The sequence below is a fragment of the Herpailurus yagouaroundi genome, unplaced genomic scaffold (assembly GCF_014898765.1).
Source record: "Herpailurus yagouaroundi ecotype Mexico unplaced genomic scaffold, PumYag 530, whole genome shotgun sequence".
Taxonomy (NCBI): Eukaryota; Metazoa; Chordata; class Mammalia; order Carnivora; family Felidae; genus Herpailurus; species Herpailurus yagouaroundi.
In genome coordinates, this window is record NW_024412747.1 from 3,011,907 (window position 1) to 3,036,369 (window position 24,463).

Consider the following 24,463-nt stretch of genomic DNA (forward strand, 5'->3'; position numbering starts at 1 on the left):
AGTTATGAATGGAAAATACCATGTTTCTGTTGATGGAAGTCTATAAAAATCTGAGGAAACAGACCGTAGGTAATGAGCACATTACTGCTTTTCTGGTAACACTTTAACTGCTGTTTGCAACTGTTGTTGCTTGTTTATAATTCATTTCCTGATCGTTGAGGACCGAGATACAAAAAGAATTCCTGCTTTACTCTCTAGAAGCTATCAACAAGATGGAAGGAGCAGGGGGGAGTGACAGCATACCGCAGCGCAAGCAGAAAAATGGATGAACGTTGACAAAACCAAGGCGGTGCTGGGCACACATGGGGTGTCCTCTGTGAGGAGGCTTCAGATGCAGACAGTGCCAGACTCCCAACCCGTTAGGATGTAACATCTAATCCCGGCGGTGGATGCACACCACGGGCTCGCGGAAACACCTGCTGCGCAGAACGCATTTACCCGAAGATAATGTAAAGCTACTGCAACGCAAGAACTTACCTCTGCCCCTGTTGAGAGTTAGGCCTTTGCTACTTTTTCCTACGAACTCCTTCTTCCCAGGTCGTAAAACCAGAGGCATAAGGCAGTTCAGCCTGGAGAGCTGGAAGGGTTCCAGTCTCTGACCTGCCCCTGGATATGAACTGCTACCACAGACACTTGTTTAAAAACCGAGCACTTACGGATGGAGGACCTGTACTCACAAGCTCTAGAAAGAGCACAGAAACCTGGACTCTATAAATAATCCTTAAAAACTCATTTTATCTAGTGCTTTTTTTCCTTCCTCTCTGGCAATTAAACTGACTCTCGTATTTCCTGAGGAGGTCCCTAGTTTGGACGATTGTGAGGCATTGAGACCCACTAATTGACTACATAATCCTAAATAGTGAAGAATTGACTATAATCTCTACTTAAAAAGTTTTCAGTACTAGAGATCTTTCGGGTCGTTTGTTTTTGTTCCCTGGACAGTATTAAATTCAAATATACCTAATCTTTGGATGGGCAGTAAAGTAAAACGCTAATAGCCCAAATATATTCCCCTAGGGATAATCACGTAAACACGTGTTTATCGTGTTAAACACGTGTAAACACGTTAAATATGAAGAATATTTTTTAAAGTATCAAACGTTTACCTAATTCGTGTTTTTGTTCCCCCCCCCCCCCCCGATCTTGAATCCTGGGTTATTTTGTAATTTCCCGTTTTTTAATTTTCTTCTGTCCCAGGGGCCTCCTAATTTCATACTACACAAGTAATTTGCTTTATCAAAGAAAACAAGAAAAACCTGCTATCTCCTTGTATTTACCTAAAAATCCAGAAATAAAGAAACCTACTTACAAAGCACGCTACCTCATACACTGTAGAAACTTAATTTCAGCCAAGTTACACGGCTGCCAATCACTGAGCTGCAAAGTGTTTCTTTCTCTCTCTCCTAACTTAATAAAGCTTGTCAAAGGTTCCAAGAAACCAACTGTGACTTCAGCTTTTATTGCGTTCTGATGGGATCAGTGGTTACAGGGCCCCAGCATCACAGATCACTCTCCCCATACAGGGCGGAGGAGAACGCGGTGTAATCCAGGGCGCCGGGCACGCTGCCCGGCCCGGAGTAGGCGGGCATCCTCTTGATGCAGTACTGGGCCTGATCTGGTGGCAGCTCTCGACGGAGCTCTTCTGCCAGGATGTACGGCTGGAAAAAAAAACACACAAGTGTCGGTTAAGATCAGTGGCAGAAAACACAGGAATGTCAGTGGCGTTGATACTCACACGTCGCCTGCATCTGTTGGATTTAAACAAAGGATCGAAGTCGGGGGTCTAACAGGGGCGGTAGCAGACAATGGACGGAAGGCTGCGTTTCACTCCTGAGAGCGTATGTGCACGGTGATTTGTCTCGTGGCCGGCAGGAAATCGTAATACGCTTCATAAAGGCAGAGGGAGGACTATCACCAGTATTTCTCAAAATGAGCCATAATGCAAGGGGAAAATACTACAGCCTAAGATTCACACTGGAAAGATAAAGGGACAGTTGGTTTATATCATACACTGATGAGAATATAGGGATGGTTACTTAACGTGATCAACGTTTCCTTTTTTTTAACGTATGGGATTGTGTTTTTAGGAAATGGAGTCACTTTCCTACTCAGTTTATTAAAAAGCTAACTTTGCCACTGGAGAAAACCTCTTTCTAAAGCAAAATAAAATTAACATTAGCAACGGATTTGTTTTTCTTTTCTTTTCTTTTTTTTTTTTTGGTAAATGTCAAATGTCCAACAGGAAACAGCATAATTCTAGTAAAACAGACTGGCTGGGGGCAGCTGGGTGGCTCAGTTGGTTAAGTGTCTGACTTCAGCTCAGGGTGTGATCTCACAGTTCGTGAGTTCAAGTCCCGCATCGGGTTCTATGCTGACAGCTTGGAGCCTAGAGCCTGCTTCGGATTCTGTGTGTCCCTCTCTCTCTGCCCCTCCCCTGCTCACACACTCTCTCTCTCTCTCAAAAATAAATAAACATTAAAAAAAATTTTTAAAAACCAGACTGGTTGGTGAGAGTCAAAAAAATAAATAGCAAATACACTATAACTTATAGTAGGTTTCTTATGGGGTGGGTGCATTAGATGAGCTTTGCTTTATTACCTCCTCTCCCTCTACCCCCACTCTCATGAGAACAGGATGAATTTTAAAATAAGCATTATTGTTTTCAGGATAGTTTAACTTATCTGATGTTTTAAGGTAATAAGCATGGCCATGCTGATGTTTTAACACCCTAAATTCCTCTTCCCTCTCAGCCAGAACACAGAGGAAAAGAATCATGTCCCACATTGAATTTATACATACTGAGATGTTATTGTTTGGGGAATGAGATTCAAAAATCTTGAACATGCAATTAAACTCCTACTTCATTTCTAGCCCACATGTAATGAAAAGCCTGCCAATATTTTAAATGACCGAATGGCTATATTTAACTTTGCTCCCGTGGTTGGGCACAAAGTTGAGGTCACTGATCCTTAAGAAAAGGTTCCCGGTTCCACGGTATCTGATTTGTGGGGCATCTACTGACCCAGAATGTGAAATGGCATTTAACCGGTGAAGCACAGAAAAAAACTCTACAGAATATGCACTTGCTTCCTTCTGTCAAATTCACGGTGAGGCCCACACAAAGTGCCAGGAACAGAATGTCTGTGTTTTCTCTGTTCTGTGTTTGCCATCCTTAGGTTTACTTGCTGCTTTTTGATTTCAGTGCTGATGTGATACAAAATATCAAAATGATTTTTACTTGGCAACGCTGTTTCTTGTTTTACCAGATCAATGCACGGACTACCACAAAAGCAGAAGGAAATCTGTCACTGCAGACCTTATCAGAAGCCAGGATCCGGAAGGAGGCAATGACCTGCTCGGCCGTGTCTGTGTCCGCCGTCTCTCTAGTCATGAAGTCGATGAAGGACTGGAAGGTGACGGTGCCCTGTCCATTGGGATCCACCAGGGTCATGATGCGGGCAAATTCAGCTTCGCCCTGAGGCAAGGTTGCAAAGAAACGTGTAATTCAACGAGACACAACCCTCAATGAGGCCTTTCTACCTCCCGACATGCAAATTCCTTAGCGTCTGGAAATTTAAATAGCGACTTAAGTTTATTGCCATGAAATGATGTTACAAGTTGCTGTAGCATCAGGCCAGAAGCTGCTGAAGGTCAGAATTCCTTCCTCCCTGTGACCCATGTAGCCTTCAGGCCTTAACACATTTCCAGAAGAGGAATTCACAGAGAAAGAGAGATGGGCCTTTTCTCGGACTCCAATCAATCAACAAGAGTAACACTGCTAAGTGGAAGGCAGTTCAGAACGTGGCTCTCACGATTTTTATTTTAAGGGTCTGAGAAGAACCAAAGTAGTTCATGTTCAAAATCCACACTGATGGGGAATAGAGAAGCCGGGGTATACTGTAAATGTAAGATTTTCTTAGCTGATTTATTACTAAGAAAGTTTTACCTTCTAAGATATTAGTGGGAAAAGCACTTTGAAAATCATCAGGCTACTAAATACCATTCAAGTGTATACACTTTATAAAGGATAAACTGTACAGTATATGAATTACATCTCAACATGGCTGTTAAATCATCAGAAGGGGCGCCTGGGTGGCTCAGTCGGTTAAGCATCCGACTCCTGATTTCAGCTCAGGTCTCCATCTCATGGTTCATGAGATCCAGCCCCATGCTGGGCTCTGTGTTGACAGTGAGGAGCCTGCTTGGGATTCCCCATCTCCCTCTCTCTCTGCCCCTGCCCTGCTCATGCTCTCCTTCAACTCCTCCCCCCCCACCTCAAATAAATAAACTTAAAAAAAAAAAAAACTTTAAAGAATAAAAAAAAAATCATCAGAAAACTTCATGTTCTCTTCTTTTATTAGAAAATAAAAACCTGACCAATTCCTGAATAAACACACATATTCTGGCTCTGTGAAATTCTTTTTATATAGCAGCAGGCAAGACTTCAAAAATATCCTATACAATGAAAGTGTACCGATCCCAAGTGTGCCATCATAATTTAAGTGAGTCACCTCCTAGAAGTCCGAAGTCAATAAAATATCAAATCTTAGTAAAATTTTCACTTCTGTCTTACCAAATCATAACCCATGGAAATCAAGCAGGCTCGGAAATCTTCATGATCCATCAGGCCATTCTTCCTCTGCCAACAAAGAAAATGAACAGAGAAGCTGAACGTTAGGGACAAATCAAATAAGAATCCAGTAAGAGAAGGGCCATGTTGAGCCCTGCCGAAGAGACTGTAAAGGTCACTCTATTTATCAGGGGATGGGGCTAACACGGGAATGTTACAAAATAGTTTCTTACAAACAAAAAAGGAGGGCGATGCCTGGGTGGCTCAGTCGGCTGAGAGTCTGACTCCGGCCCAGGTCATGATCTCCTGGTTCGGGGAGTTTGAGCCCTGTGTCGGGCTCTCTCTGGTCAGCCCGCTTCGGATCCTGTGTCCCTCTCTCTCTCTGTTGTCCACCACCCCCCCCCCCCCCGGTAAGTGTGGCGCAAAAAAAAATTAAAAAAAAAAAAAAAGGAAAAAAGAGGAAAGGGGGATAACCACCAGACAAAAATTAAAGGAGATTACACATGCAAGAAAGCAGCAGGAAAAAAACCACCTAGTGCCGAATGGCCCGGTCAGGAACTAACTACTGCCACCTACTGTTGACAGATCACTAATGGTCCAGAGAAATGATCACGCTCTCATGGCCCCAGCAGGTCCTCTTTGTGAAGCTCCCGGAAGACACCAGCATTCCTAGGACTCCCACAATGGCACAGCGACCCCCAAACCACTCTCCGGCTCGTGGGCCAGGATGGAGCGGCCCTGCCACGCATCAGACAGCCACGCTCGGAAATGCAGCGGGCGTCTGTCCAGAGCAGCGTGCAAGAAGGCCCAAGGGGACGAGGGCTGTCACAGCCGAGGAAAGGCCGGGTCAGGACAAACAGTGCCCTCAACTCTACAGACACCCAGGTGTCCCCACAAAGCCCTGGGTGTGATAGGAAGTGCGTGCTGTGCTGAAGATCTTCTTGCAAGTATTGAGGAGTCAGCATCAGTATGAACTTAAAAATAAGAAAACACCTTTAAGGTTATTTTTTGATATTTTCACTTGCCCATGAAATGGCCCATCCCAGAAGCGAATGGCAAGTTCTGTTTTCCTATGAATGGAGACTGCACGTGTCTGTTCTCATGCCTGTGCCTGGGGCTCAGTCACTGACCTGCCCTCCCGGGGACATCCGCTCGTGCAATGCTTTCCTACCTCGCTGACGCTTATTTCAGGCTGACTTTCCTTAGCTCTCTTTCTCTGCTTCCTCTGCCTCCTTCACACACAGTTACTTCCCCACAGTCTGGGCCCTTCCCTCTTCCTGCTCTCCAGGCTGTCCTGCCACAAACACCAGCACGTGGGGACCCCTGCAGGGCTCAGCCCTGAACCCTAACTGGGTTGCCAGCTGGCCGGGGCACCTCTTCATATAACGCTCACTCCACTTGCACGGCACTCCTCTTGTCATGCCCTCAAGGCTCGGAATATCCAGGTTATTTGTAATCTCTCTCTCTGCTCCGCCCCCCAATCCTGTGGTTCCGTCCTCCCCGATTTCTGTCTCAGCGAATCTCAGCTCTGCCCTCTTGTCCTTACGTGTACCTCTGCTATGCCCCCGGCCCAGGGACTCCCGTTCCTCTCCTCTCCCTTCTCCAAGAGCCTCCGGTCTGTGCCTCCACTCCCCGCCCCCTACCATCCAGTCCAGTCCATCGTAGCCACTGCAGCCAGGCACGTTTTTCTGAAGCACAGCCACGATCAGGTTACGTCTGTGCTCTGAAAGCCCAGCAAGAATTCCCTCAGGGCACATCCGCTGGGTCCTCTGCCATTCCTAACCCTTACTATTCTTTTTTTTAATTTTTTTTTCAATGTTTATTTATTTTTGGGACAGAGAGAGACAGAGCATGAACGGGGGAGGGGCAGAGAGAGAGGGAGACACAGAATCGGAAACAGGCTCCAGGCTCTGGGCCATCAGCCCAGAGCCCGACGCGGGGCTCGAACTCACGGACCGCGAGATCCTAACCCTTACTATTCAATGAGAGGACGCAGCCAAGTGGGTCCACATTCCTGACACCTCTCCCCACCAAGTTCAAGCAAACGTCGCTCCCCCCAGGACATACACTTCTTAACATTTACACGAACTTTTGAACTTGGCAGGTCCTGGGGCGCCTGTGTGGCTCCGTCGGTTAGGTGTCCGACTTCAGCTCGGGTCGCCATCTCGCCGTTTGGGAGTTCCAGCTCTGCGACGGGCTGTGTGCTGACAGCTCAGAGCCTGGAGCCTCTCTCTCTCTCTCTGCCCCTCCCCTGCTCATGCTGTCTGTCTGTCTCTCTCTCTCTCTCTCTCTCAAAAACAAATAAACCTTAAAAGAAAAAAAACTTGGCACATCCTGTGTTGCCCTCCTTTGGACTTTAGTTGCAAAAGACAATCTCGTTATCTTGGATTCAAATAAATGTGCTTTTTCCTGTGAGGTGGCCCCAGTGAGGGAGAGAGGTCCTCCAAGGAGCCCGGCTGGGTTTGTGCGGGGACAGCGATCCCTGACATGCACTTGAATGTATGGATCGGGTCAGCGGTGGAACATGTTCCTACGCAATAAAGCAGCGCTCACAACATGCTAACTTCTGTACTCATCTCTGTATTTCACTCTTTATTATGCCTCAGGCCCCGATCACAGGTCTACAGTCTGAACTCTTTGACAGGGGCATAGCCCAGAGGCATTTTTAAGAACCATCTACTGAAAACTGTAAAGCATGCACAGAGTCCTGTTCAGAGTACTGGGATATCCTTTTTTACGGGATTTTTACCAAACGAAATGTGGCCTTAGAAGTCTCTTTTAGCCATTACGATAAGCAAACTGGGAATTTTCTTATAAAGACTTGGTTTTAGGGGCGCCTGGGTGGCTCAGTCAGCTAAGCGTCAGACTTTTCACTCAAGCCATGATCTCACAGTTCGTGGGTTCCAGCCACTGTCAATGTCCATGCTGACAGCACAGAGCCTGCTTGGGATCCCCTCTCTCTCCTTCTCACTCTGTCCCGTCCCCACAGGCATTCACTCTCTCTCCTTCTCCCTCTCTCTGTCTCTCTGTTCCTCCCTGACTCACACTTTCTCTCTCTAAATAAATGGATAAACCTTAAAAAATTATAATTGGTTTTACTCGCTATTATTCAAATAAAATACGAGGTAATATTTTAGAAACAGCACTTAACTTTTTATATGCCTGTACCATGCAAATGATCATCATTCTGTTGGTGCATTTTCCTTAAAACATGTCGTGAGTCAGTTTTATTAATTAAAAAAAATTAAAACAAGCAAACAAATTAAGTTTTATGTGTCAAAATGGTAGGTTAAGTTTTCATTAGGCGCTTTATCTAAGTAGTTACTTAGGAAAAGTATCTCAGAATGTTGTCTTTGAGTCTTTAGAAAAGATCTAAGTCCAACAACCACATCTCATCAAGGATACACTTTTACTTGGAACAAATCTAGCTTTGCCATCAACTACAAAGGCATCCGTCAGGTGGTCTGCATAAAGGCACATGTGAACCTTGACTTCGAATCACCTTGAACAACATCAGAGCCTAGCACATCATCTTTGGTGGCTGTTTTCATTTGGCATTAATTATCTGGTTTCCCTGTAATATCTACTGGGCATTAACACTTAAACTAATAGCACGGATATTATTTCAAATGCACTTTTTAACGTCCCCAGTATTGCTTTTCGAGTAACTACAAGGAGAGGTAGACGTACCCTGTCAAAGTGGTTGAAGGAGGCCCTGAACTCATTCATCTGCTCCTGGGTGATGCCTTTCGCGTCTCTCGTCAGGATCTGGGTCTCCACTTCATTGATGGTTCTGGCGATGGTCGTCAGCAGCACCTCCCACCCAACACGAATGTGCTACCAAAGCAAAAAGGAAATGATCAGCCCTGGGTCTTATCAGCACATCAATCTTGCCTCCTCATTTTCATAGCCGGAGAGCAGACTCAAAGGGAGGTAAGTTAGGGCTTACCAAACTTTCATTATTCCATTCTAATTTTTCACTCTTCCTAAGACTCTGTAGTAGGAAGTGCTCAGAAGTAAGAGTAGGGGTTCTAACGGTGGTGACTGGCACTTTGTAAGCAAAACATACAATACAGAGTCTATTTGTCATTACAAATATCTTTCCATTTACCAAATAGCAGGAAGGGCCCTGGATTGCACCTGCTCACTCCAAGGACAGGAAATTGAGCCAAACTGGTAGCAATGTTAACCATATGTTTTGGCTTTCAAAGCAGTGCACTGGATTCATTGTCATGATGATGATGATGGTGATGGTGGTGATGACGGTGGAAACCAACAATTTTATAGTGCTTCATCTAGTCCACAAAGCTTTTTCACCTATAGTGATGGGGAAGGCTTGAATATCCCTAACTTCCACCGTGCAGAACTTCACAGGAACAGACACAGACAACTGTGGGTGGGGGGGAAACACCCCAACAGAAGGTGAGATGGTCACAACTAAAAGCCACAGCGACCCCCGCCTGTGTGGCCGCTGTACCTCCATGGTGTAATTGGTGTGCTTGTTGTCAAAGACCAGGGCCTCCTGGATGAGCTGATGGTCTCCCTCTAGCTTGTCGATGTTGTTCTTGTAGTTGATGATGTTGTGCTCATACTGCTTCAGCTGGTTCATCTGGTCTTCCAGGGCTCCTGTGATCTGGATGGAGCTCCGGGCAATCTCCTGACGGAGGCAAGCGGAGGGAATAAACGGGTGAGTGGGCCTCTACGACGACCGTGTGGGAGTCCCAGTTCCTGATGCTGCTGCAGACGCCATGCTGGCATTCAGCTGCAGCCAGAGTCACGGGATTTTCTCAGGTGGGGTGGGAAACGGGGCAGGACCACAGTGTGAAAGCAGCTCTGGTTATGATTCATCTACAGGGTGGGGAAAAATCAACCGAGAGCCGAAAGAGCAAAGCAGGAAGAGGGGTGAGCGTTATCTCAGCCTCCTTCCACCAAAGACGGAAGCCTGCCTGGGTCAGCGCTGCCCTGTTCTGGAGGCGGCGGTGTGATGTTCTTCATGAAACGAGCCGTGGACAGATGTAAGACCACTGGAGAGTTAAAAGAATTTCTTACAGTTTTATATGTTCTCCCTTTAAGAAAGAAGGTAACAATTTACCACCATAAGGGAGGCTGGGAGAAACACAAGAAGGGCAATCTGTGTCTCTTGGCTGTTCTCAGGGATAAAATGAACCCAGAAATCAGTGTCATTCAAAGATCACTTTTCCTTAAATGTTCTGAAAATGCAAAATATCTGCTTTATTTAAAAAAAAAAATTTAAGTGTATTTATTTTGAGAGAGACAGAGGTAGCATGAATCCGGAAGGGGCAGGTAGAGAGGGAGTGAGAGAGAATCCCAAGCAGGCTCCTAAGGCAGGGCTCGAACTCATGAAACCATGTGATCGTGATCTGTCCGAACCAAGAGTTGGACACTTAACCAACTGAGCCACCCAGGTGCCCTTGAAAATGCAATCTTTGTGACTCTTCACATGTCCTCCTTAGGGATAGATGGCTTAAAATCTAGGTCCCGTAGAAGCTAAACACTGAGAAAGAGCCCCATCATCCTTTTTAATGACACAACGAACGGATGGCAAGAACAGCCTGGTCCCCGTTAGTGTGCCCCCCCACACTGCACCAGTGTCCACAGGCCACAAAAGCTCAGGGGCCCAAAAGAGCAAAGCCCAGCATGACAGGAAGGGCCCTCACAGCCCTGAGTGGAGCAACCGGGAGCAGAAGAGGTGTCATCGTTGGGTCAACTCAGGGACTAATTTTGAGGCTGGGGAAAAGCTCTCTGTGAAGGGCGCCACACTACCTCCATCTTGTTCTGGATCCACGGCCCGATGGCATTGGCCTGTGCAGCAAACTGGCGACGCAGACGCTCATTGGCATGCTGACGGGCCAGCTCCTCCTGCAGGGACTGATCCCGGATGGGCACAAGCTGCTTCACCTGTCAGGGACCAAGGGCAACGGGGATAAGACACCATCTTTCTTCCAACAGGAGTGACCGAGATATGTGCTGATAGTCCAGAGCGGAGGGGTGGAAACAGAGAGGGTGGGGGGAGTGGGGGCCCCCACTACAGGAACCAAAGGGAGAGCTCAGTCTAGTCCTGATGGCCCCCCCAGTGCCTGCTGAAAACCTGGGTGCATCTGCATTAGGGACACGGACATTCCTCCAGCCAGGGGCTCCCTGCAGAGGATTTGTGAACTTGACTGAGGGAGAGCGGACATCTTTATTTTCACTATCTCTAATTGAAAGTTAGTGTTTCCTTCGATTACAAATGTGGGCAGCAAATCCACAGTAGTATTTAGCAGTACTGTGACTTGATCACAGTAGAAATCACAGACATTCTAACATGAGTTCTCTGTGAATCCACAAAGGAGCTACCTCAGAAGTCTTTTTTGGGTCTTCTGCAAAACTGCTCCCACAGACGTTACCATTCATAATGTCCCTTTCACAAAAATCCATGTGTCCAATTTGCTTTTTAACTTCGCGCTGGGAGAAATGTTTGCCCCACTTGAAGAAATGACAGATTTCCCTTCTCTTCAGGGGAACTACTTAGCTCAACATGTTTCCCTTTCCGTGTCGGCTGTCAGAAGGCTGCAGCTAAATTTGAAGTCAGTCCCTGTCTCCCAGATAAACGCTCTCCTTTCCATACCTGTTTTTCTCCTCTTTTGCACTGTTGATAACTACACAATTGTCGTACGCATGTTTTTGTACGAAGCCACCTCAGATCCACTTGGTGGAATTATTCCTTGGAGGCCACGCAGTGGCACACACAGATAGCTGGGCTATCGTTTAAACCGTGAAAATAAATCTTTCTTAAGAGTAAGACAAAAAGGCTCAAATGATCCCATTTGGACTATAATTAAATCTGTGGACAGTTTCCCAAAATCTAAAGGGCTGCAAGTTAGCAGGAATACTTTCCCTCCCTAGTTTCCTGAGCAATTTTTCTGCATTTAAAATTTCACACACATTTGGGAAATGTCTACCCCACATTCTAAAAATTCTTTAATGAAGTTCTCTTACGGTAGGCAAGCTCGAGTGCACCCAATTTCCAGCTGGGGTTTTAAAAATGGTTTCCCTTACCCTCTTGCACTGTTGGTGGGAATGCAAATTGGTGCAGCCGCTCTGGAAAGCAGTGTGGAGGTTCCTCAGAAAATTAAAAATAGACCTACCCTATGACCCAGCAATAGCACTGCTAGGAATTTATCCAAGGGACACAGGAGTACTGATGCATAGGGGCACTTGTACCCCAATGTTCATAGCAGCACTCTCAACAATAGCCAAATGATGGAAAGAGCCTAAATGTCCATCAACTGATGAATGGATAAAGAAATTGTGGTTTATATACACAATGGAATACTACGTGGCAATGAGAAAAAATGAAATATGGCCTTTTGTAGCAACGTGGATGGAACTGGAGAGTGTGATGCTAAGTGAAATAAGCCATACAGAGAAAGACAGATACCATATGGTTTCACTCTTATGTGGATCCTGAGAATCTTAACAGGAACCCATGGGGGAGGGGAAGAAAAAAAAAAAAAAAGAGGTTAGAGTGGGAGAGAGCCAAAGCATAAGAGACTGTTGAGAACTGAGAGCAAACTAAGGGTTGATGGGGGGTGGGAGGGAGGAGAGGGTGGGTGATGGGTATTGAGGAGGGCACCTTTTGGGATGAGCACTGGGTGTTGTATGGAAACCAATTTGACAATAAATTTCATATATAAATTAAAAAAAAAAAAAAAGGTTTCCCTTATGGTATTGGCATCCTGGCCTATACTGATTTTGCCAACATTTTGTAAGATTTTCCTTAAAGAAAAACATTTCTGCTTTCTTTCCTTACAAACCTAAGACTGCCGAGTGGCATTTAAGAGTTTAACTTATTTCATCTGCTAGAAACAAGACAACTAGCCCAAAATGCAGTTACTTAGGCTAAGCCCCATGTCACCAACTGGAGAACTCAATTACAGTTTCAGGTTGCCCAGGAATGGAATCTTAAACTGGTCAATCACCTGATCTGCACTAGTGAGGTCATCGGCTGACAGACAGACCCCCACCATCCCCTGAAGGAAAGTAACCTTGCAATAACCAACCAGCTTTTTTCACCTAGTATAATTTCCTTGTTCCCGCTCCCCTCTGCCCACAAAAGTCTTTCACTTGGTACAGCTCCCCAGAGCTCCTTTGTAGCTGCCGGATGGGATGTTTGCAGGATTCGAATCGATTTTGGCTCAAATAAACTCTTAAATTTTTACTATGCCTCAGTTTACCTTCAAACACATCTGTGACATTCGGGGCAAAGGAAAACCCCAATCGTGATGCAAATCAGTCACTCTGGTTCCCCCAAGTTTTTACCTCTTCCCTCAGCCTCGGCTTCAGGTGTGCCCACCCTGCCCCACAGCCGGTCCTCAGTCACCTACCTTGTCCCACTTGGCCCGCAGCTCATCCACGGTCACAGTGCTGTAGGGATTGCTGGAACTGATTCTGATGCTGTAGCTCTGGATCACCTTCTCCACCTCGTTCTGGATGGCCATGATGGATTGCCGCTCACCATCCGCCTCGGGCAGCGTGGCCTTGAACTGCTCATGGGCAGTGATCAGACTCTAACCCGGAGACAAAAGCGGGGGAAAATGTTATTACAGCGTGAATGTTACAGGCTGCGACGTTCCCTTCTGCAAACATGCAAATGCCTTTTTTAATTGCAGGAATCTCTGCGGGGAAACAAATTCTGGATGTTTTAAAGATGCTATTTTGTGCACGGTAGTTCCTCAGAAATGGAAAAAAGACACCAGGATGATGAAGTGATGGCTAGTAATCCAAAGTCTTCAAAAAAAAAAAAAAAAACCCATAATTTTCTTTTTAAACAAAAATCATGTTTGCGTTCACAATTTTTTATTTTATTGAATGTCTGTTTATTTTTGAGAGAGAGACAGACAGAATATGAGTGGGAAAGGGGCAGAGAGAAAGGGAGATACAGAACCTGAAGCAGGCTCCAGGCTCTGAGCTGTCAGCACAGAGCCCAAAGTGGGGCTCGAACTCACAAACCACGAGATCATGACCTGAGCTGAAGTGGGATGCTTAACCAGCTGAGCCATCACTTCTGCTTCCCCAACTACTATTCAGGTCTTACCCTCCACTGACAAACAGAACTTAGCTGCCCTTCCTAACCTCTGCAGTCCAACAAGAGAACATAACATTTGCTGTCTTTCTATTTAAAGACCACCAGGAGGGACGCCTGGGTGGTTCAGTGGGTTAAGCGTCCGACTTCAGCTCAGGTCATGATCTTGCGGTCCGTGAGTTCCAGCCCCGTGTCGGGCTCTGGGCTGATGGCTCACAGCCTGGAGCCTGCTTCCGATTCTGTGTCTCCCTCTCTCTCTGCCCCTCCCCCGTTCATGCTCTGTCTCTCTCTGTCTCAAAAATAAATAAACATTAAAAAAAAAAAAAAAAAAGACCACCAGGAAATAATCTCTCAAAAAGAAAAGGTGGCAAAAACCAATTTGTTCCTCTATGTCTTTAAAAACCTCCATGGGGATGCCTGGGTGGCTCAGCCAGTTGAGCACCCAGCTCTTGGTTTCAGCTCAGGTCACGATCTCTCGGTTTCATGCATTCGAGCCCCGCATCAGGCTCTGCGCTGACAGTGTGGAGCCTGCTCGGGATTCTCTCTCTCCCTCTCTCTCTGCCCCTCCCCCACTCACACTGTCTCTCTTTCAAAATAAAGAAAAAAAAAAGCCTCTCCTCTGGCCCTAAGGTGTAAGACCTCAGCCCCTTGGTTCTGGTGTCTGTAGGTGCCATGGAAACCACTGTCTGCCATGCTAACGGTCGCTTCAGGCGCTGCAATGTAGAGTGACCTTTCACTAAACAGAGAAACTGCTTCATGCATCAGGTAGAGCTTCCACGACACTTCGAAATCTCACTTATTCCAAAAATAAAGGATTTCAGGTTGCTAACCTCTGCTTCAGAGCTCATGCAAAAAACGCAATGTTCAACAAAGTAATTTCTTTCCCCCTCCACCCAGGTGCAAATAGAACACTCTAGAACGCTCCTGAGCGGGGAGAGGTGGGTCCAAATCCCAACCTGTAGCATTCTTTATATTTGGATTCTTCTTGATGACTATTTTACAGAAAGAAGAATTTGGAAGTATTTCCCTTTCTATTCCATTGCACATCAAGTTCATGGTACACTGGTCTCTCAATAAACTGGGTCCTGGCTATTTGAGAGTAACTCTCCTCCCTCACGTGACTCCTGAAAAGTCTTATTTACAAACTTTGAAGCTCCAGAAGAAATCAGAAGCAGAACATTTTGGTCTGTGGGAGACAGGAGGTGCTGCTTCATGGTTTCTTTTGCTTTATGATCCAGCAAAAGTATACAGATCTTAATAAACAGTCGCGTGGATGTATTTGCAAAGTACTTGGGGCGACTGGGTGGCTCAATCAGTTAAGGGTCTGACTTCAGCTCAGGTCATGATCTCGCGGTCTGTGAGTTCGAGCCCTGCGTCGGGCTCTGTGCTGACCGCTCAGAGCCTGGAGCCTGCTTCGGATTCTGTGTCTCCCTCTCTCTCTGCCCCTCTCCGGCTCACACTCTTACTCTTTCTCTCTCTCTCTCTCTCTCTCTCTCTCTCTCAAAAATACATAAATGTTAAAAAAAATTAAGAAAGTACTTAACGCAGCAGCCAAAAAACTCACAACTTTCCGTGGATACCTCCCAAGAGCGTATAGGTCTATTTTGCTCGATGATTCCACAGTATGTTTTAAAAACAGGCCCTTTTAGATGTATTCACCACTGTCTGATTGATATGAATTTAGCTGCAGCCAATAGCAGTATACCCATTTTTAAGCTAAAGATCAAGGGGTAATTTTGGCTTCCTAGCTACATTTTCCTCAGGGGAAAAAAATAAACAAAAACAAACAAAACCAAACAACAAAAAACAAAAGAAGAAAGAAGAAGAAACGAAACAAAAAAGAATTCTAAGTTTTTAAAATTGCAGTTCATTTCTAGTACAGCAGGAGTCCGGGGGAGAGGGGGAGAGGGGGTTCGGTTACCTGGATCTCCTCGATGCTGTGCACAATAAACATGTCCTGCAGATCCTCCATAGCTCCTTCCATCCAATTGTTGAAAGGGGCAGCTCTCTTGGCAAACTCCAGGTGAAGCTGATCGATGGTTTCTAGCAATTTCTCAGTTCTCTGGAGATCAGTGAAATAGGAGTGTTATCGTAGATTGATAAAAAAAACTGTTCCCCGAAGACACAAACATGCATTCCAGGACAATAAACTCTCCTCTGACATCGTGTTCATCGCAACACGCTCTCACCACTAGCTCGTGCGCCCCAAAGATTAGCCAACGTCCAAGGAGGAGACTGAGCCCTGCAGGTCTCTGAAGTGCCTTCCGAATCAAAAAAGGATTGAATAACAGCCAGCGCAGCCTTGTTTTGAAAGAATGCTCTGCTAAGTGCTACTTTTTTTGAAAACTGAGAATCCGCATGGGGGATATAGTAACTTGCTTTCAGCTACAGCAGTACCTTTAAGGTTAGATCTGATTCCCTAACGATGTTAACCAGAACATTCAGGGCATCTTCCTCATTTTATACACAACGGTGTGCAGAGAAGATGCACGCCTTTCCCAGAAGTCACCTGCCTAAGTGAAGACGAGAGAAGAACTACAATTTAATGTCCTCAAATCTTCATTCGGGATTTAATCCAGAGATCTTCTTTGCTCTTCTGGGCATGGGAAGCACCTGGCTTCGAGCCACAGAGAACACTGTAACTGTTTCATCTGACAGAGATGATGGGGGCAGACAGGGAACACAAGCATGCCCTCTCTAGAGATGTCCCATAGTTATTCATTTTTTCCTCCTGCCCTAAAATCTTGGAGGGGTCTCTGTTTGCCTGATGCTTCTTCCCTCAACCTTCCTTTCTTTAGATGGATATGCTAACAGCCATTTGGCATCTAGGAAGCTTGATATCACATATTATAAAATTTTCATCAGGGGCGCCTGGGTGGCTCAGTCGGTTGAGCGTCTGACTTTGGCTCAGGTCATGATCTCACAGTGCGTGGGTTCGAGCCCCGCATCGGGCTCTGTGCTGGCAGCTCAGAGCCTGGAGCCTGCTTCGGGTTCTGTGTCTCCCTCTCTCTCTGCCCCTCCCTCACTCATGCTCTGTCGGTCAAAAATAAACATTAAAAAATGTTAAAAAATAATAATAATAAAGTAAAAGTTTCATCAGACTCAGAAAACTGGTCACCGCTTCCTTCCTTTGCAGCGTACGTGTGCGTCTTCCGTGGGGAGAGACAACGGGGCACAGCCGCCTACCAGCCACTTCCTGTTGCTTATCCAAGTCTTCTATTTGAATAAGGCCAAGTTCATCCTGCATCTGTTTCGTTTCCCTTTATCCTCCAACATTTGTTGCCATTTCCCCTTTGTCCACCTGCAAGTGAAGTTCTTCCTGATTCCCTGACTCCATCACAGCTCAATTTGCTCTTTAGAGAAGGCCCTTTGGAAATTCACTATAATCACTCCCTGATACAAAATGGGTTTATACCATAATCGTATTACCCCTGGATTTTTCTTTTTACTTCAAAAGTATGCTTCACTGAAAAAACAAAAACCAAAAACAACCAATGCTTCACTGGAAATAGAAAGTATGCCTCCCCGGGGGGAAAAAAAAAAAGCACGCTTCACTGCTATACGGATAAATACCGTACAAAGCCGCCAACTATACATTTCCCACTTTCTCCTATTTTTCATATTCTCTGTGGTGGCTCCTTTCATGAGACAACCTGTTGTGTTTTACACACATCACGCCACGGAAAAACAAAAACAGGATCTTAAGAGCTTCTAAGAAAAGATTTCCTGTCAACAGGCTTCACCTCCAAGGCTTCTCTCCTCTTCTGAGTAAGCGTTCCCAATCTGTCCCACTGGTCACAGATTTTCTGGCACCGATCATTGACATTCACGGCATCATGGTAGTCCAGTTCACTGTTAGAAGTGAAAACAATGATTAACTTTCCCTGAGGCTATGAGGAAAATGGACATGGGCTCAAAATAAACAGATTTTTTTTTTTTTTTTTTAAATATCAAAGATCTGATAGAAAAATGGCAGGGTATTTTGGGGTTTTATTAACTGCCACCACTGCAAACAGGATCATTACTCTTTGATGGGCTACAAGAAAAATTAGTAAAACTCTTGCTGGTCAAACAGTTTTCTGAATAGACAGAAATGCTGTCTTCCCAGTGCCCCAAGCTAACTCCATTCTCCCTTGGTTTTCTTGGCCAGGCCCCCAGAGTATTATTTTTAAGTGGCGATGTACCTGTAAGTGAAGCCAACCATCTGACCTGGAGGCCAGTCCTGTGGGCCGCCTGAAGCCACGGTGACTGGAACACCAAAGTGAGTCAAGGGGGAGGGAGGTATCAGCTTGCACCCCATTGTGTCCTTGGCTCCCCTCAAAGGGCACAGGCTTTGCTGCTGGGATGGAGCACCAAGTCCAGAAGGGGCGCTGTGACTTTATCTAGCATTGCAAGGACTTTGAAAAACTAGCAGAACACAGCCCTTCCTCTTCCAGACAAAAGTTCTGACTTGTCTAATGCCACCCGTGTGACAGTAAGAACAAAATGGCTTCTTGCTAACTAACTATTCTTCCTCGCCAACCCCCTCTCCTTTGTAAGGTGAAGTAATTTGAACTTAGGATTAATGTTTTTTGGTTTTTTGAGAGAAAGAGAGAGAGAGAGATAGTGTGTATGAGGAGGGGGAGACAGAGGAGGGGGAGACAGTGTGTGAGCAGGGGAGGGGCAGAGAGAGAGGGAGACACAGAATCGGAAGTAGGCTCCAGGCTCTGAGCTGTCAGCACAGAGCCCAACACGGAGCTTGAACCCATGAACCGCAAGATCATGACCTGAGCCAAAGCTGGACACTTGAACAACTGAGCCACCCAGGCGCCCCTGAACTTAGCTTTAAAACAAATTTCAAACTAGAAGGTTAACCTAGTATTGCTGGGGATAAAAAGTTGGAATGATGTATAAAATGTAATCACCCTTTCAGTTAAGATAAAAATTTGATTCACAGAGGTTTAAAGACACCTTTAGCGGACTCCTCTGTCATGAAGAGTCCAAGATAAGACAGCTTTAAGGAAAATTCCTCCCCTCCAGCCAAATTCATTTCCCTGAGACTTAAGCTTGTTTATTTCTTCTTTGACCTTAACTTAAGGCAATGGTTGTTCACCCTGTGCTTTTCTTTTCCTCTTTTTTTTTTTTTTTTAATTTTTTTTTTTTTAACGTTTATTTATTTTTTTGGGACAGAGAGAGACAGAGCATGAACGGGGGAGGGGCAGAGAGAGAGGGAGACACAGAATCAGAAACAGGCTCCAGGCTCTGAGCCATCAGCCCAGAGCCCCGCTTCGGGCTCAAACTCACGGACCGCGAGATCATGACCTGGCTGAAGTCGGACGCTTAACCGACTGCGCCACCCAGGCGCCCCTCTTTTCCTCTTAAATAATATTAACTTGTCCTTATTGAATGTTATTGCCTCTGCCACTGAATGCATGTGGTTGTGATCTGAGTGTTCTTTTCAGTGGGTAAAGCTTGTCCAGCTCTTACAAGCAGCCTTTTACATACACATACACGTCACCAGTCTGAGACAGACTTAACTTCTTGTATTCTTTGCTATAACCCAAAAAACCCCAAAATGCACCACCAATTTGCACAGCCTTGAATACAAAGTGAAAAGGCTATGGCTCTTCAAAGTGCAAATATTAAAGAGAATAAAGGCTTCCAGAACAGAAACCGAAACATTGAATCCTACAGACCCCATGATGGAGACACCAATGTTCACTTCTCCATAATTACCTTTAGGGGTATATACATTTCTCCTTTTCCTAATTCATTCGTAGGAGTTCCATACATACCTGCTCTCAAGGAGTGAGGGGTTTGCATAACTGTACACACTTTGAGAGCTGCACAAACACTTTATTATTTTAGGAAAGGTAAAAAGGACAAAGAAGCAATACTTTAAGATGAACACGAGGGCACCTGGATGGTTCAGTCTGTTAAGTGTCTCACTTGGGCTCAGGTTATGATCTCGCGGTTCATGAGTTCAAGCCCCGCATCGGGTTCTCCAATGTCAGTGCGGAGCCTGCTTTGGATCCTCTGTCTCCCTTTCTCTCTGCCCCTTCCCACTTGCACTCTTCTCTCTCTCTCTCAAAAGTAAACTTTTAAAAAAAGTTAACAAAAAAAAGAAGAATGCAGATTTAAATTTTATACGTGCTGCCTCTTTTGACCATGTGAAGAAACAGTCACTGGGGATACCAGGAATAATGATACAAAATTACTACTTAAATGTTATGGGCAACACTTAAAAGCATTCCAAATGACTCACAGGAGTGGTTAAAGGGCACTACATAGCTTGAGTTCCTTTCATCCCTTATTTTAATTGTAATTGTTAACAAGCAGCCATACACCCAATCTTCAAGAACCATGAGAAGATCACATCAAGACCACAAATACAGCGTACAAATTGGATTATGAAGATCACAAATAATTAAGAGTTTATTTACCAAGGCTAAAAAAACAGGATACTCTTAAAAGAGGCCGTCTCTGGTAATTAACGAGTTGTGAGCAACACGGAAGTCATAAAAATGTAACGTAGTAAATGTTTATTATATGTTTTTAAAAATTGTTTTGTGACAGTTATCATTATGTGATTTTAGGCACTCAAACTTCTGCAGCTGTATCAGTGGGACCGGAGTAGGAAATGAAATATTTTATTAATCAAGAGAGTTAGTGTATTTACTTTTTTGTTTTTCAAGTTTATTCTTGAGAGAGAGAGAGAGAGAGAGAGAACACGTGAGTGGGGAGGGGCAGAGAGAGGACAGAGCGAGAATCCCAAGCAGGCTCTGTACTGGCAGGGTAGAGGCCCGACTCGGGGCTCCAACTCACAAACCGCGAGATCATGACCTGACCCGAAATCAAGAGTTGGAGGCTCAACTCACAGAGCCACAGAAGTGCCCCTTTCCAAGACTTCTTTAAAGACCCTCCCCCCTCGTGGCACCTGGGTGGCTCAGTCGTTAAGTGTCTGACTCTTGACTTCAGCTCAGGTCATGATCTCATGGTCAATGAGTTCAAGCCCCCTATGGGGCTCTGTGCTGACAGGGTGGAGCCCGCTTGGGATTCTCTCTCTTTCTCCCCCTCTCTCTGCCCCTCACCCACTCACACTGTCTCTGTCTCTCTGGAAATAAACTTAAAAAAAAAATTAAAAACCAAAAAAGGCTTAGAAAGACTACAGGAAGGGGTCTCCCCCAGAGGGCGGCCACAGACAGACGCTGCACCCGGGAGCAAGTGGGCCTCGAGACTTAAATCAGGCTGGGTCCCTCCCATAAAACAGAAAGCATGCAAATGAGAAAGCACTTATGTGTCGACAAAGAAAAAGCGGGGCCATCATGTCTCCTCCTCCGAGGTAAGGCAGGGATTTGTTTTGTCTCGGTGTCTGGACGTGCCGCGCCCCCCACTCACTTCCCTCCTCTGAGAAGCAGAGCCGCCTGCAGAAGGGGCCGGGAGGGCACCGGGATCCGGCGCAGCCAGGGAACCCCAAGGGAAGCCTGTTTATCTGTTTAAAAACACAGAGGCCTCCAGCTTCGTTGCCCCTAAACTGAGCACAAGGAAGGAACCCCCGGGGGAAGCTGTTGGTGGAATCCTCCCAGCGCGCCCCTGGCCCCGGCGGAGCGGCGGAGCTGCACCGCTGCACGCGAGCAGCGCGCCTACGCACAGCACGCACAGCACGTACTTGAGCTCCTGCGCGATGGCCGCTATCTGCTCCACCCGGTCCTGGTGCGCCGCCAGGTCGCTCTCGAACGCCTCGTGTTTCCGCAGCATGGCCCGGACCTCGGTCAGCGTGGCCGACTCATAGTCCTTCTGCAGCAAGATCTGCTCTTTGCCTGCAAAGGTTGCATAAGGGGATATGACTACTCTGATGTCACGCATCGGCTTCCTTGCACCTGCAAAGTTCTCGGCGATCCTTATGGCTCCAAAGAACCAAGAGAAGGACCGAGAATGACGGGACCGAAGACACAGAGGTGCTGTTTCAATCGGTTTCCAGACTGTAGCTGTGCTGATGCTGCTGCCCGAGCCCCTCTGTGTTCTAAAAGCTCATGTCTACACATAGAGAGGGGAAAGCATGTGGAGTCCACACTAACAGGTCCACATTCTCCATAACCCTGAGTAACAAGTAACTGATTGTGCATCGTGATGCTCGGTTAAGTTAGCGATGATTAGTGCTCAAGCGTTACCTGGGATAGTTGGGACACACTTGTACTCTACTGGCCCACCCTCGGGTTTAACCTTGACCCCACTTCTTTATGCTTAAGAGCCTCATTTTCTCTGGTTAAATATAACCTGTGGTTTCCTTCCTAATAGTATGAGAAGCTTTTCTCTTTGAACCTCCACCTATTTCCCCACAAGTATTTCTTAAGTCAAGCAACTGCTGCGGTTATAATGGGACCCACATTTATTCCCCAGTTGATGACCTTTAAGAATTTAATTCCAGGGGCGCCTGGGTGGCTCAGTCAATTAAGCATCCGACTCTTGGTTTCAGCTCAGGTCATGATCTTGCAGTGTCATGAGTTCGAGCCCCCCACATCGGGCTCTGTGCCGACAGCACAGAGCCTGCTTGGGATTCTCTCTCTCCCTCTCTCTCTGCCCCTTCTCCACTCACGCTGTCTCTGTCTCTCTCAAAATAAATAAATAAGACAAAAACTTTTTAACAAATTTAATTCTATACAGCTACAAATGGAAAGCAAATGTTCATATATTTAACGGTGACAACATAGCACTTACTAGGCGCCAGATACCGATTTAAATACTTTATAATGTGGACTCATTAAATTGTCATTAAATCAAAGGCCTGTGTTGGAGGCATCATTGCCCTTCCACTTTGAAGAGGACACTGAGGCACTGATAGGTCGGGAGCTCATCCAAAGCACACAGCTGGGAAGTGTCTGAGCGGGGACTCCCACCTCCCTGCCTCCAGGCCCACACCTCCAACCATCGGGCTGTGCGACATCAACCATCAAACAACACTAAAGCAAAAGGAACCAAAGGGTGAGGGGAACCTCCCTGACCTTTCTCCAAATAGATTATGGGGAGAAGGTTTTGTTCCTCTACCTCAGCAAAATTATGATCATGGTGTCACGGCTGTGGAAAGATTTGCAAGGGCTGAAAATAGATGAATCCAGTGAAATCAGGAAGCTAAGACTACAGAAAATGATCCCTGGCATTCCTCCTTCCAAGCAGATCTTCTAAATGGGAAATTATGTTGCTTTGTGGCAGGAGCCAGTATCTGGGCCAGGGCTGTCTGACCGACAGGGAATAAACAGATACTTATGGATCAAACAGAAAGAAAGTGGGGGAAGACAGAAGGAGGCCAGGACTTACATAAGGAAGCGTGGGAAGAATGCATTTTTGAGTGCCATTTTGTGAAAAAGTACATTATCTGCTCAACTAGAAAATACGCCTTCACGCCCACCTCCCGAAGAAATTTAGTACTGGGACAGCAGGGTGGGGCCAGGTGAGGACACCTGCCCACAGGGTCACTGGCATTAGGGACAGGGTTAGCAGAGACCGCACAGGGTGGCCCTGTCCGGTGCTGACAAACCCAACCCCAGGCTAGTGTACTTGCCGTAAGCCCACGTTTCATGCGTCGAAGCCTTCTGCTTGAACTTCTCCGCCAGGTGCTCCACGCGTTCCAGCCTCCGAATCTCGTTGAGTAGCCATTCCTCGTAGCCCTTCTCCGCCTGCTCCAGCCTCTGCCAGGCGCCGGCGATATCCTGGGGGCATTCGAGGATGAAAACGCACGTTACGTTCTGGGCTCCTCTACAAAATCCCCTCTGCTACGAGTCCGACAGCGTTTTCTTCTCCTTGCTACCCGCCCTCCCTATCCCCAAATAACTAACTGTTCAACTGCTTTGGCTTTTAAACGTCTTCGTTCTCACCAGGGCCTTTTACAACCCATATGGTTGTTCGTATCAGCCAGTAAATGCCCGACACTCGTCCAGATGTGGACAGAGGCTTACAGGGCTTGAATTTACTGGCTAGAAAAACATGAAGCCGCGGGGTGACTCAATTCAAATTGACTACTACTCAGTGACTGCTCAATCAGCCAGCCAGCCACCAACAATCATTTCCTGGACAACACCCCACGTGCCAGGCACTAGGGAGAAACTTCTGTACAAGAGTAAGCGACACCTGTGAAGTTCCCTGCCCCAAGTAGCTTTCATGATTGTCGGGAAGGAAAGAATAAGTGAGTGCAGTTAACCCTTGAACAACAACACAGGAGCACCAACCTCCTGCACAGGTGAAAACCAACGTACAAACTTCGACTTCCCCGAAACTTAACCATCAATGGCCTACTGTTGACCGAAGGCCTATTGGTAACATCAACAGCTGATTAACACATATTTTGTATGTCATATGGGTTATATACTATATTCTTACCATAGAGCACACTAAATAAAATGTTATAAAAAAATCAAAAGGAGGGACACCTGGATGGCTCCGTCGGTTAGGCTTCCGACTTTGGCTCAGGTAAAGATCTCGTGGTTCGTGAGTTCAAGCCCCATGTAGGGCTCGGTGTCGACAGCTCAGAGCTTGGAGCCTCCTTCAGATTTTGTATCTCCTGCTCTCTCTTCCCTCCCCCACTTGTGTGTGCTCTCTTTCTCTCTCTCAAAAATAAACATTAAAAAAAAAAGAAAAAAAAAGATAAAAGAAACTACATTTACAGTACTGTCCTGTATTTACTGGAAAAAAAAATCCATGTGATCTGTTTGGTTCAAACTTGTGTTGTGCAAGGGACAACTATAATTAAACAAGTGATCGGCTGTGAGGTAAAAAACAAAATGGGGTCGAGTGATGCTGAGAGACTAGCCGGGGGGGGGGGGGGGGGCGGTGTT

The 24,463-nt window shown here is 46.1% G+C and overlaps 1 protein-coding gene and 1 non-coding gene across 3 annotated transcripts in view; one reads left to right on the forward strand and one right to left on the reverse strand.

Moving 5' to 3' along the window:
• Positions 1–1,428: 1,428 nt before the first annotated feature.
• Positions 1,429–24,463, reverse strand: part of ACTN2 (actinin alpha 2) — a 74,382-nt gene continuing 51,347 nt past the window's right edge. For both annotated transcript variants that reach the window (XM_040464963.1, XM_040464962.1), the window contains exons 11-21: positions 23,194–23,341; positions 21,304–21,454; positions 17,399–17,507; positions 15,577–15,717; positions 12,958–13,140; positions 10,355–10,489; positions 9,048–9,227; positions 8,261–8,407; positions 4,574–4,639; positions 3,317–3,475; positions 1,429–1,658 (exon numbers count right to left, since the gene is read on the reverse strand). In XM_040464963.1, the coding sequence (XP_040320897.1) occupies positions 1,500–1,658; positions 3,317–3,475; positions 4,574–4,639; positions 8,261–8,407; positions 9,048–9,227; positions 10,355–10,489; positions 12,958–13,140; positions 15,577–15,717; positions 17,399–17,507; positions 21,304–21,454; positions 23,194–23,341 (1,578 nt within the window). In that variant the 3' untranslated portion in view covers positions 1,429–1,499. The remainder of the gene's footprint in view (positions 1,659–3,316; positions 3,476–4,573; positions 4,640–8,260; positions 8,408–9,047; positions 9,228–10,354; positions 10,490–12,957; positions 13,141–15,576; positions 15,718–17,398; positions 17,508–21,303; positions 21,455–23,193; positions 23,342–24,463) is intronic.
• Positions 16,525–16,609, forward strand: TRNAQ-UUG (transfer RNA glutamine (anticodon UUG)). Its single transcript has one exon. It is a non-coding gene; the product is annotated as a tRNA-Gln (tRNA).